This window comes from Lampetra fluviatilis, chromosome 27 (assembly GCF_964198595.1).
Source record: "Lampetra fluviatilis chromosome 27, kcLamFluv1.1, whole genome shotgun sequence".
In the NCBI taxonomy this organism is placed as follows: Eukaryota; Metazoa; Chordata; class Hyperoartia; order Petromyzontiformes; family Petromyzontidae; genus Lampetra; species Lampetra fluviatilis.
This window is the reverse complement of record NC_136301.1, coordinates 810,724-824,508: the sequence shown is the minus strand read 5'-3', so window position 1 is coordinate 824,508 and position 13,785 is coordinate 810,724. Positions and strand designations below refer to the sequence as shown.

Here is a 13,785-nt window from a genome sequence, read left to right as displayed (position 1 = left end):
TGTGCCACTACAGTGGGGAGCGGTAGTGTAGCGGTTGGCACGCCGCGCTACGAACCCAGCGGCCCAAGTTCGATACCCGCTCACAGTTAACACCGGTGACGTTCATCGCAACCGGTCCTGAGTCTGCCCTAGGTCGATTCGGCCTCAAATGAGTACCTGGTGTGCTGTGTAACCATCTCTATCTCCACTGGGCAGACAGGTTGCCGGGTGTGGTGCTGGCCACGCACCCCATCGTGCGCCGTGCCGGCCTTCATAGGTGCTGCTCGCTAACAGCACTTGCCCCAACAGTCTGTTAAAGGCTATACGGGGGATCTTGACCATTGTCTTTTGTGCAACTGCCCGCCGCACAGGTGTACAGGAGAGGGGCGGACCATTTCACGGGGTCCGCAGGGCTGCAGCATCAGGTGGTCCTCGCTGTGGAGCGAGAGGTAAGACGCTGTCCTTCCTTCCTCCCCATACGTCCGTCTGCTTTTCACGTACATATAGATATATATTTTGTGCGTATTATTGCCATTAAAAATGTTATCCAGATGTGGTGGTTTGATTCTGGGTAGCCACCCATAACTAAACCAGGGGGTTCGTATGTGTCTATTTATGTTGAACCTCTTTCGCACCGTACGTAGCCAACTGTGCTAATCGGATGTGCGGGGGAAGAACAACGAATTAAACACAAAAAGCAGTTCTCAAGAAATTAGTTTTCAGTCCAGATCCCAAGTGTAGCAAGTTGGTGGTCACAGCCTGCTCAGCGTCGACCGCACTATAATAACAACTAACGCTCTGGTAGAGTACTCAATTATTCACTCAAGAAATTCTCACGGAGTGTGCCAAGGGACTTTTTTTAAAGTAGGTTACTGCTTTTATATTGTTGGGTCACTCTTTTTGAGGTTTTCTTCGAGTAGACATTCCCACCAATGCGAGTGGAGAACGCGCACTCTGGACTCTGCAACAGATGCCCCCTTTCGAAGTCAGCTTGTCCTTGTGGTGCCACCTGGAGGCAGTCATCGCATCCTCACAGCTGGGAGACTTCACCGTTGTCCACGAGACCTGCGCTTTTATTTGCCATCCGTGTGGGCAGAGATGCTTTGAGTCTTGAGTCTTTATGTAAGCCTGTGAGGTGCCTCTCTGTGTGAGTTTATGAATCTCTGTCCAAGTCTCACTATGACCAAATAACCCTGAATGTGGCACATCTTGGAAGCTAAGCAGGGATTTTGAGGCCTGTATAATGGATGGGGGAATCGCCATGTACAGAGAGGTTGTCACTGGGCTGGGTGGCTGCATGATGGACAGCAGAGGGCAGTCCAGCAACATCATTGTTGTACCGTACTCCTGCGCTCTCTCGTATATGCTCCCCACCCTCACTGATCCGCACCGACCCGCGTGGGAAAGCATGGTCAAACGCCCGGCTTTGCGAGGACCTCGTCGTCCACCAGTGGGTGAACAAAGTGAGCTGCACGTGTTCACGCGTATGCATGCCCTGTGTGCCCTTGGTGCAGGTGAGCGGACTGGTGGCAGTAGGTGGAGGCATTGGGGCTGATGCCGAGGGTGTTGCTGAAAGCTGCTGGCGTCGTTTGCTGGCCTGCGTGTGCCAGTATCAAGACGTTCTGGCACGGCCGCTGGGCATCTTGGCCAATGCGCCTACCAGCCTGGTCTGCCTGCTCAAGCCGGTAACGCGTCATCACAGCTACCACGCCTTCTCCTTCAGTATATGTGGCAGAGCGCTTGCTGCATGGGTGCCTTAAAGTATTAACCAGCTCCTTTTCAGAAGCCGCCTGGCCACAAATCATAGCTCAACGAAATGGCTTATCACGTGGAATTTTATAGCAGCCAAATACTCTAAATGCGTGATGTTTATTCTCAATGTGGAGGGAAAAACCGGATTTCCCGGAGAAACATCCACGCGGCCAAGGGAAGAACATGCAAACTCCAAATATACAGGCGCTGGGGTTGGGATCAGACCCACAACCTCCTGCATACCAGGCGAGGGAGTTAACATTTCGCCACAACAGCACCTTGTGCTGATGTTGGTGGGGAGTGGTAGTGTAGCGGTTAGCACGCTGCACTATGAACCTGGTGACCCGAGTTCGATTTCCACTCACGGCCAACACCAGCGACGAATATCTGAATCGGTCCTGGGCCTCCCCGAGGTCGACTCGGCCTCAAATGAGTACCTGGTGTGGTGTGTAGACATCGCCACTGGGGATACAAAGGCGGCCGGGCGTGGTGCTGGCCACCCACCACCCCCTCGTGTACTGTGCCGGCCTTCATAGGTTCTCGCTAACAGCTCTTTCCCCCCACAGTCTGTAAAGGTTGTATGGGGTATCTTTGTTGTTATCGCTGGTTAAGTGACCCGGGTGTTGGCGCTGTCCGCTGTGCAACGCGTGCAGGGCTCGCTGTCCCTGCTCGTGCCCTGTGCACCCATCGAGCAGCTGTTCCTGTCTTCTCCCACCAGGGCGAGTGCCTACCACCTGGGAGACATTGTGGATGGTCAGCTGCTGCACTTACACCTGTTGTCCCATCCACCTACACCTGTATCTGCTCTATCTACACCTCTATCCTCTCCGAATACAACTGTAGCCACACACTCATTTTACGTGGCATACCAGAACCTTTTTATAAAGTACCCTGAACTAAGTCATCATCAAACAACCTCTGTTATTGTAAATAACAAAATGCATAAGCAGACAATACAATATAGCGGTGTCTCCACGTAACAAATTAAAGTATTTCTTACGCAACCCATCAGCCTCACGGCATTCTGCGAGTGCAAGTAGTTTCAGCATCATTGATTCAAGACAAGCAAACTCTGGTACCGGTTTTGATATGCGGTTGTCTCTGTCATCAACAGTCAGGCTTGCTTGAATCTAAGCTGGTGATACGCCAGATGTGATCGGCAAGGAGCACCCTTTAAGATACGCCTCCTGGTTTCGACAAATTTTTAATTATAAAACGCTACGTGAACGCATTCCGTGCGTGTGTGTGGGGCGTGCTGCAGACCCGGACACGCTGGGCGACATGTGCGTGCTGCTGGAGTGCGTGCGCTGCGTTTGCGAGTGTCTTGGGCCCGAGCTCACTTGGGTCACCGACATGGAACCAGGACCCCCGTGCGACGCTGAAATCCTGGCCCAGGAGTTTGCGCACGGCCTGGTGCAGCAAACGTGGGTCGCACGCACGCGCACGCGGGCACGCACCACGCTAAAAAACGAAGACAAAGATCCCCAGTATAGATTTTTAACAGACTGTAACAGCAAGTGCTGTTGGCGAGCATCGAATGAATGTCGGCACGGCACACGAGGGGGTGGGTGGCCAATACCACGCCCGGCCGCCTTTGTCTTCCAAGTGGCGATGTTTACACACGGTACCAGGTACTCATTTGAGGCTGAGTCTACCAAGTGGAGGCCCAGGACCGGTTCAGATAATCGTCACTGGTGTTGGCCGTGAGCGGGAATCGAACTCGGGTCAACAGGCTCATCGCGCAGTGTGCTAACTGCTACACTATCGCGCATGCTCCTGGGTTAAATTCTTGGCCATGGATAATATCAATGGCAAGAACTAAACTGATGCTGTCCCGCTCCCAAGTCAACTTATGTATGTATTTTTTACTTATTTTGCATTGTACGTAGCCACCCGTGCTATTTGGAGGTGCGGGGAAAATGTTGCCTTAAATGAGCGTACACTTGTCAGTAGTTGTACGTAGAAGTCAACAAAGAAGCCATGTGCACAATACATACTTTTTCAAGTGCTCGCTAATGGTACTTGAATGTTGTACATGTTTGCAGGTACGTGTGTATGCATGTGTATCTTTGTGTGGTCTCGGAATTGCCAAACATGTTGCAAGTACACGAGTATTGGCGAAACAGCCACACCTCACCCCCATCTTGTGCTGTGCTAGCCCTTAATAGGAGCTCTCAAACAGGATTTAAACGGGCAGGCAGTCTGCAAACAGAATATTTTCTGTTCGCCTGTCCTTGCGTTACCATTGCCCGACATGTCGCCGATGATATATTTGTATCTTTTAAGGCGGTGTTGTTGACGAGTGTGTTTTGACGTTTTTTTAATATCTATATTTTTAAATGAATTCTGCCCATGCAGGGATGATGACGTAGATCTGCCGTCCCGGCTGTTGGCGCTGGGGGATCTGATCGGGGCCCTCCGCCTCGTGCTAGCTCAACTTGACCTCGGCGGCCGCGACCTCCCGACCTCCGACCACTCCTCCGGTTTGTCCCCACGCTTTGCACGACCCTATCGTTGTCATCGTTGTCGCAGCCCGAGGCGACGCCTGCACGTGCGCTTGTTGTGCACGTCTTGCCACGATGTGCAACGCGTACGGCCCGATCGCTGCTACGATACATTTCCACGTGATAAGCCACTTCGTGGATCTATCACTTGTGGCCAGGTCGCTTTTGAAAACTAAACAAAGAGCTCAGTGGGCTTTACCTGGTAAGATGAACATCACTTGAGTTTTATTTGTATATATTAGTAAGTGGTATGTTTATTTTCCGTATCCTTATCTTCCCTCCTATCGCGTTGTTGTGTTGTTTGTTGTAACGTTCTGACCTGCCCCGACTGGACACCTGTGGAAAGGAGCTTCATAGCTCATCGGATTCTTCCAGTAAAAATTAAGATTCTGATTCTGTTGTCAATCCATTGTGCGATTGATGGGCCTCCCCATGCCGTGCAGATCACGGGAGCTATTTCACTGTACTTCACCATTGGGGGTGGTGGTTGACAAAGGCAGTAAGCGATAGGCGTGCGAGCAGAGAAGTAAGAGTACAGCAATGGCTTTTGCTGCGCTGCCTTCTGACCACCATGCAACCCTCCCCTGCAGTCAGCAACAGCTGTATGCATTGTGGTTGCCTATGTATGTTTGTTGAACTTCTATCACACCGTACGTAGCTAACCGTGCTAATCGGAGGTGCGGGGGAAGGACAACAAACTAAGCACAAAAAGCAGTTCTAAAGAAAAATGAGTTTTAAATATAGATGTAAAAGTGCATAGCTCCAGTGGCTTCCTGATACAGTAAAACCTTGGATTGCGAACATAATTAGTTCCGGAAACGTGTTTGTAATGCACAGCACTCGTACATCAGTTGTGATCACGTGACGCTCGGCAGACAAAGCGTAGACACGTACTACTCGTATTGCAAGACCTCGCTCGTTTATCAAATTAAAATTTATGAAAATGTTTTGCTCGTCTTGCAAAACACTCGCGGACCAAGTTACTCGCAATCCAAGGTTTTACTGTTTTGGGAATAAGAGCATTCCAGATGGTCGCAGAAGCGCATCTGAAAGTGTGCGATGCAGTGACCATCTTTGTTCGATGCTTCGCCAGAAGCTGCTGCGAAGATGAGTGGAGTTCGTGTGATGATGGTTTATGCTCCGATCCAAGCACTGTCATGGTGAAATCCCTGTTTAGCTTCCAAGAGCTGATAGGAATGGGCACATTTGGTCAAAGGCTGTTCCCCTAATAAGATAAAATAATAAAATACACTGCATAGTATTTTGATACACACGATATAATTCAAGGAGGTTATTCTATGTTTGCTAGGTCTTCCTTGCAGAAGAGATTTGTCTTCGTGGAATCTCACTGCCTTTTAAATTGCTCAGAAAATATCCTCTGCTTGGCTTTGAGATTAGTTTACCAGTGATTCCTGTTTTGGAATGTTTTGCCCATTTTTGTGCTTTTGACGATTTGGTTAGAGGGTGCTGCACTACGAACCCAGTGACCCAAGTTCAATTCCCACTCATCGGCAACATGGGTGACGATTATCTGAACCAGTTCTAGGCCTCCCCTAGGTCGACTCGGCCTCAAATTAGTACCTGGTCCGGTGTTTAAACTTCGCCACTCAGGAGACAAAGGCGGCCGGGTGTGGTGCTGGCCACCCACCCCCTCGTGTGCCGTGCCAGCCCTCAATAAGTGCTCGCTAATAGCACTTGCCCCAACAGTCTGTTAAGTCTAAACAGAGGATCTTTGTCGATACAGAGGCTGCGATGATGTTAGGCGTCTACGCGGGAGACCTTGGCGTGATGGCGCTAGCGCAAGCTGCCCATCAGTCAGCCCTAACTCGCCTCGAGATGTGCTGGGGCCTCCTGGTATTGCAAGCGATGCTTCACGAGCATTCCTCTGGGGTGAGAATTCGCACGCCCCGCCGCACCCCACTGCACGCCGCGTACATCACGCTGCGCTATACACACGACACGGCGCAAACTACACCTGCCTGCTCAAGTCATACAAACCATATGTTACACCACATGCCACACACCACACTGCACGCCACATACATCAGTCTACACCAGTGGGTTCTCAACCGTTTTGGTACGGCGGCCCCCCAGTTCAGACCACTGGACCCCACGTCACTCCCCCAACCCCAGAAACACAACTAAGGTTACAAAGGTCACAATACAGAGATACCACGTGTCCACGACTCGAGTCAACCTGGTGGCGGTGTTAGTAAGCCGTTGCGTATTAGTGCTTTTTGAATTGGCAAGGCATTTGTTTCATGTTGTCTATGCTCATACACGGTCATGGACAGAGACACAACGATATGAGACAGAGGCAGTAAGAGACAGAGACAGAGACGGAGAGTGAGACAAAGAGATATGAGAAAGAATGTGATGGGCAGAGAGATACCGAGAGAGACGCAGATCTACAAAGAGAGAGGGACAGGGAGGTGCAGAAAAATGGAGACAGAAGGAGACGGAGAAAAAAATAGAAGAGACGCTTGTACCGCTCGTTTAGCATCAACTCTGGGGAGACGGAGACGGCTGAAAGGGGCACTGGCCAAGCCATTGTGAAGAGGCACTCTCAAGCAGCAGCACGTGTCCACAACAATCCTTTACACTCAACTCGGGATGCCTTTCTCCCCGTGTGTGTGTGCGTGCGTGCGTGTGTGTGTGCGTGCGTGTGTGCGTGCGTGTGTGCGTGCGTGTGTGCGTGCGTGTGTGCGTGCGTGTGTGCGCGTGCGTGTGTGCGTGCGCACGGTGTGCAGATTGGTAGAGACACGGGCGAGCTGTTTGAGAGCTGGAACGAGCTGCGCCCTCACACGGTCACGCTGCTGCGCTGCTACAGCGTGCTGGTCTGGGCCGGGCAGTGCCTCTCCACCGTCGTCCCGGCCAACGCGCTGTACGGGCCGCCGCCACCGCCTCAAAACAATTCCCCCAGCCCCTTCCCTGCTTGCCCATCTCGTCTCGATGATGATAATGATGATAATTCTTTCATATTATATAGCGGCCATTCATGTGAACAAGCATCCTACAACGCTGTATATAAATTTTATATAAGGGGACCAAGTCCCATATACAGGCACTACCTACCAAATGTAAACTCCTACTAACGAACAAAATCGAAAATTAACAAACGAATGAATGAATGACACCAAAACAAAGACCGCGCTGATGCCCTCTCGGCCTCGTTGTTTAGCTCGAGGATTCCCCAAACTCGTTTCTCGCTCCACACCAGCGCCGCACGCTTTCACTTCTGTAAATCGGCAGATGCCTCTTATGCTTTGTAACTCGATGTGTAACTCGTTTATTTTGGCTTAGATCGTGTCGGTGTAATGTCCGAGTTCGATTCCCGCTTACGGCCAACACCAGTGACGATTATCTGAGCCGCTCCTGGGCCTCCCCGAGGTCGTGCCTGGTGTGGTGTGTGAACATCGCAACTCGGGAGACAAAGGCGGTCGGGCGTTGGTGCTTGCCACCCACTCCCTCGTGTGCCGTGATGGCCTTCATTTGTGCTTGCTATCACCACTTGCCTCCTACAGTCTGTTAAGGGTATATGGGTGATATTTGTCTTCTGTGTGTGTGCGCACCGGTGTGCCCTAGGGAGTGCGACCTTCGGAGTCTCTCTGTGCTGGACATCTCCGGACTACCCACTGTCAGCATGGACACTTCCAGCGGTGAGTGGACACTGATCCCAGCAAACCCAGGTTCACATCTTGGCCCCGTGCAGCTCCAGTGACGATTCAAATTGAATTCTGCTCACGGCCTCCAGGGTCACCTCGGCCTAATATGCACATCTGCTGAGGTAGTGCAGTTAAGAACATTAGCATTGGGGGGACAAAGCTCGAGCAGAGTACTGTGACCCAGCCGCCACCTCTTGTGTCGTGCCGGCCCTCGGGCTTCAAATGGACCTGCTTCCACCTTGGGGTTAGGGTTGATTCAGCCATACGCTCCACCAAGGTGATCTGTTGAGGCCTGTCGAATCGTGCCCTACCCAACGTTGACCGCGCTCCAGGCTACGAGCCTGGCTTGACCGAGATTTTGTCGGCACGGCACGCCAAGGCTCTGGAATGCCCTGCCCTTGGCGATTGGGAATTCGCAGTTGTTGGAGACTTATTTAAGACCCCACCACCTATTTCATAATGCCTCTCTAGTTGTCTCTCTCCGGTTCTCAATTATTTTCCTCCTTTGATGTCAATTTATTATTAATAGGAGCTCCCTTACAACATTCGCCCTCCGACGTACTCTGTAAGGCTTTCATGTATGGATGTATGGATGTTGAACTTCTTTCGCACCATACGTAGCCAACCGTGCTAATCGGAGGTGCGGGGGGGGGGACAAACTAAACGCAAAAAACAGTTCTAAAGAAATTAGTTTTCAATCTAGACGATTTAAAAGTTCACAGCTCCAGTGGCTTCTTAATATCGGAAGGAAGGAGCCTTCCAGACGGCCACAGAAGCGCATCTGAAAGCGCGTCGCAGTTACCGCCTTTGTTCGACGGCGAGCCACAAGCCGCCGGCTGCTGCGAGGATGAGAGATGGTCTCTCTGCTTTCCTCCCCGTCACCCTCCCCCTCCCTCCCGCCCCACAAATTCCGCCCCCAGGTCCTTGCGCCGTGGTGCTGACGGAGCTGCTGCTCGGCTCGTCGTCGCGTGCCAGGGCCCTGTCGGCCCGGGCCCCGCGATCCTGCTGCCTCACTTGGCCGCAGCTGTCGGCCGCCGTCGTGGCCGACCTCCTCCACGACCTGCATCCTTTTCTTGGCCTCAACCCGCCGGCTGTCGGCGGGCCAGTTATGATTAGCTGCGGGAAAATGAGATGGGGAGATGTCGTACGGGGGGCTGCACCACCCCCCCACTCACCCTTGGCTTACGAACAGGTTCCGTTCACGAGACCCATTCGTTAGTCGGAACGCAGTAATGTACACAATGATGTACCGCACCTCCAATGCTCTTGAATTATACCTCATTTTATATTGCGTGTAAAACTTGTAACTACATTTATTTCGGTGTTTTTTCACTTTTGTTTCCTTCCGTGTTTCGTATTTTTGCTCTTATTCTGTAAGGTCTCCTTAAAAAAAATGAGGCTTTTTACTTTTAATAAGCCTCCGATTAGCACGATTGGCTCCGTATCATGCAAAAGAAATTCAACATACGCGTTTACTGTCGTGGTTATAAAATGTCAAAATAAAAATGAATAGCTTATGGAAGCTCGTTCATAAGTGCGGGCGTTCGTAAGTCGGGGTCTGCCTGTATTAGTTGTGCGTGTTAACGGGAGCATCGGTGGTGCAATCGCTGAGGATTTGTGGAAACTGTCGCTTTAGTTGCTGCTGCTGCATGTACTGCCCCTTTTTCCTTAACGTTTCCTCAGGTGGCCGCTGGGGGGTGAATTCATTTTTGGCGAGTTCCTGTCACTTCACTGCCAGAACACGCAGCTGCAGGTACAAACCTCACGTGTGCATACTGTACGCACACTGTAACACACTGTACAGACAATACACACTGCACACCTGCACATGCTCACCTGCGCGATAATACATCGCTCGCTTTTGTATCGTTTTAACAGTTTGTGTCTACGGTAGTGTAGCGGTTAGCGCTACGTTGCGCTACGAACCCGGCGACCCGAGTTCGGTTCCCGCTCAAGGCCAACGCCAGTGCCGATTATTTGTACCGGTCCTGGGCTTCCCCTAAGTCGACTCAACCTCAAATGAATACCTGGTGCGGTGTTTAAACATCGTCACTGGGGAGACAAAGGCGGTCGGGCGTGGTGTTGGCCACCCACCCCCTCGTGTGCCGTGCCGGCCTTCTCACAGTAATATGGGGGGAACGTTGTCTTTGTCTTTGCACGTCTCTCTGTCACCAGAGGTACTGCAACCTCCTGGAGGCCTGGTGTCGTGCCCACGAAGGCTCGCGCAGCTTCCTGCTCGGGCAGTCCTACCTGGTCTGTGGAGAGCCTCACAAGGTGCGCTGGGTCACCCGTGGTCTGTGCTGCCGATGCCGCTTGCTCTGAGGAATCTGTGGAGAGACTACAATGGGAGATTGAGTCTTTTGTTGTTGTGCTCGTGCCTGCCCATGCAGGCTGTGGACTGCTTCGGCAAGGCAGCCGGGGAGGTGGAGAAGGAACCGTTCCTCCGCAAGTTCCTCTCGCTCGACACCCAGCCCTCGGCCTGCAGCCCTCGCATGGAGTACTTCAGCAAGGTGACCGCCCGCCCTCCTCGGCCCCAACTCCTCTGGCACCCTGTTCCAAGTGGCATTCAATAATAAAGCACCTAGAGCATCGGTCGGCAACCAAAATAACAAGAAGAGCCGCAATGCACGTTGTGAATACGAGAGACGGTGGTGGTCATTAATAAAGAACACGTCACGAAGCAGTTCCTTAAAGAGAGCCATCGCATGCGACTCCAGAGCCGCAGCTTGCCGACCCTTGACCCAGAGGATTGTTGTTTTTTGTTGTTGTGGACATTAAGGGCGCTGTGTTCATGGCTCTGTAAGTTAGCATTTACCAGAAATGTATTTTCCCCGGTTACAGCTATGTTGAGTGTAAAAGGGAAGAACTCAAATGAGGATGGAGAGTTTATGCAGAGAAGCAGCAGTAAAGGAACTTGTTTTTATCTAAAATGATGTTTCCCTTTTTACAAAGACATTGCTTGGAATAGTTTATTTTAAGCAGCTAAGGAACAGTTTACAATATCTACCGTGTCTCAAGATGCTGTACAGAAACGGTGGGCTGATCCGATAGAAAAAGACGGTCGTAGGCAGAGGAAAGCAAGAAACACAGACCCGGAGCCCTTTGGATGTGAACAGGGGCCAGGAGTCAACAGCGCAGGCGGCTGGGGAAAGGGTACTTCCAGACTTTGGTGGCAGCAGAGGGAAATTGAGCGACCTCTCACTGGGCGGAGATGAACTGTGTGGGGGCTTTGATAGAAAGCCTTTGGTGTCTCGCTCGAGCGGAGAGTGAGTGAAGGGGTTGCGGGTGGTGATAGAGTGGTGAGATGACAGGGAGAGAGGTCGCCAGGGGCGAGTCCAACAGAAAAAGGCAGGGCAACGTGGAATTTTTAAATTGATCCGGGATTGTATTGGGTGGCAGGGGGAGTGACGGGGATGTTCTTTCACAGCGGTTGTTACCCCATGTGAGACTTGATAGATTTCCTGTCAGTTGCGCCTCCTCAGTAACTGTGGATGTCGCCCCCTCCCCTCCGTGACGCGTCGCAGGTGGTTCGTTTGCTTGAGAACCTGCAGCTGGCGGAGCAGGTGATCGACGTGGCTGGTCTGGCAGTGGCCACGGCAACCGAGGGGGATGGAGCGTACATTGTACGAGCGCACTTATGCAACAAACTCGCACACACACACACATGGGCACGCACGCACACCACCACTCACACCCCAACAAGCACACGCATCAACACACACACACACCACCACTCACCTCAACACACAGACACAACAAACACGCACACACACACATGGGCACGCACACCACCAATAGCACCCCACCAATAGCACCCCACCAATCGTACCCCAACAAACACACAACTCGGCATACACACACCTCAACACACGCACCCTCAACACGCACACACACATCACCACTCGCCACAAGAAATACACAAACACACTTGGGCATGCACGCACGCCACCACTCACACCCCAACAAGCACACACATCAACACACGCACACACCATCACTCACTTCAACTCACAGACACAACAAACACGCGCATTCCAAATATAGATGCATTTGCCGATAATGATAATTCTTTATTTTTGATATGGCATCCTCCAATATATGCCAAGGCATCTTAGTACAAGCACTTGAAACCTTAATTGTCCTATTTTTAAATGTGACTTTCTTTGTACTTAAAAGAAAAATTGTATTCCATGTTATGAATGTATTTTTTTCCCATTGAAATTGACACTTCATATCATTTGCATGTTCTGCAAATGATATCATGCGTGACGTTCATTAACTTAGTCCTGGCATCGTCGCGCTACTGATAGTCATTGCACATTGTGATTTGCCAGTCTTGACATCGAGATTGCCTCTACAGGCAGTGCCCGACTTAGGAACGCCCGCACTTACAAACATCTGCACTTAGAAACGAACTTCCACAAGTTATTTATTTTTTAGCCATCCGACTTGCAAACAAGGAAACTTGCACTTGCGAACTGAACCGCGGAACTATTTACAGCGTTATGTGCAAATGTACAATATTTCTTCTTATTTATGAGTTTAACAAAGTTTCCCTTTTTTTGTTTAACTGTAACGCATTTTTGAACGCTGACCGTATGTGTACATTTAAATACAATACATTATTGTGTTCTGACTTACGAACCTTTCGACTTAAGAATGGGTTTTGGGAACAGAATCTGTTCGTAAGTTGGAGACTTCCCGTAGATAAACTAAACTAAATTTTTATTTTATTTTACCAGGTAAGGCCCACTGAGCTATATAGTTATTTTTCAGAAGCGACCTGGCCACAAATCATAGTTTAACCAAGTGGCTTTTCACGTGGAAATTTTTGTCTGCCAAATCCTCTTAAACGCATATTCTTGGTTCTTTCGGTAAAGTCACGTAGAAGGGAAATAATAAAATAATAAAAATTAAACAATACAAATTCTCACAACGTTTCGATTGCAACACAAGCAATCATCATCAGGTGTAAAAACTACAGCAAGAACATTTTTAGCTAAAATATGAATCCCTGCAGTCACGAAAGCTTTAAATGTTAAACGCATGTTAATTATAAATGTGGAGGGGAAAACCCGGAGGATCCTCAGAAAATGCCACGCGACCACGGGGACACACGCAAACTCCAAATATACAGCAGCAGGCGTCAGCATTGGGATCGAATCCACGACCTCCTGCAGACTAGGCGAGGTAGCCAACATTGCCATGCAACACTGCCACACGCCCATTGGCCTCGGCTTGACAACGGCGGCCTTTGTTCCCGTAGGCCTCCTTGCAGACGCGCATTTTCCGGCAGCACCTGGAGTTGGGCCACTACGCCGAGGCGTTCCAGTGCATGATGGGCAACGTGGACACCGCAGAGTGAGAGAACGCTTTACACTGCAAACGCAAACTCCTCTGTCCTCTGTCAACGGAATGTTTTGACGATGTCACCGAGGTGGCTTTGGGTGAGAGGACCCGCCAGTGGCTCTTGTCTGAGCACGGAACCAGAGTTGTTGGGTTCTCGCGGTCGCAGCTGGCAGTCACCTGTAGCTGGTTTTGGCGGTCATCAGTGTCGTCACAAATGCCGTAACAACAACGACAACCCTAATCATACGCCTTTATCTTTGAGATTAGGGTTGTCTTGCACAGCACTGAGTTTTAAAGTGTATACATATCCTAAAAATGTGTTCGTTTGGCGTGGGCTCATTGTGTAACACAGATATATTATATGTACCAACTATTAAGACACTTTTTTATGATCTTGCTCGTATAGAATTTTAGCCGAATTCCACTTGGCCATTCTTCCCCTCGTGTTGTTAAATTGCTTTCAATTAAGAATTTTCTTTCAACGAAGTGCTGGTGATGTGAGATACGTATGACGTATGTTTGAGATACGTGTATGA

The 13,785-nt window shown here is 50.5% G+C and overlaps 1 protein-coding gene across 2 annotated transcripts in view; it reads left to right on the top strand.

Moving 5' to 3' along the window:
• Positions 1–13,785, top strand: part of NUP160 (nucleoporin 160) — a 32,177-nt gene that overhangs the window by 9,793 nt on the left and 8,599 nt on the right. For both annotated transcript variants that reach the window (XM_078868981.1, XM_078868980.1), the window contains exons 12-25: positions 351–428; positions 1,494–1,664; positions 2,385–2,484; positions 2,993–3,155; positions 4,090–4,214; positions 5,980–6,125; positions 6,986–7,119; positions 7,821–7,894; positions 8,821–8,962; positions 9,584–9,653; positions 10,076–10,174; positions 10,291–10,410; positions 11,425–11,523; positions 13,167–13,261. In XM_078868981.1, coding sequence (XP_078725107.1) covers positions 351–428; positions 1,494–1,664; positions 2,385–2,484; positions 2,993–3,155; positions 4,090–4,214; positions 5,980–6,125; positions 6,986–7,119; positions 7,821–7,894; positions 8,821–8,962; positions 9,584–9,653; positions 10,076–10,174; positions 10,291–10,410; positions 11,425–11,523; positions 13,167–13,261 — 1,616 coding nt within the window. The remainder of the gene's footprint in view (positions 1–350; positions 429–1,493; positions 1,665–2,384; positions 2,485–2,992; positions 3,156–4,089; positions 4,215–5,979; positions 6,126–6,985; positions 7,120–7,820; positions 7,895–8,820; positions 8,963–9,583; positions 9,654–10,075; positions 10,175–10,290; positions 10,411–11,424; positions 11,524–13,166; positions 13,262–13,785) is intronic.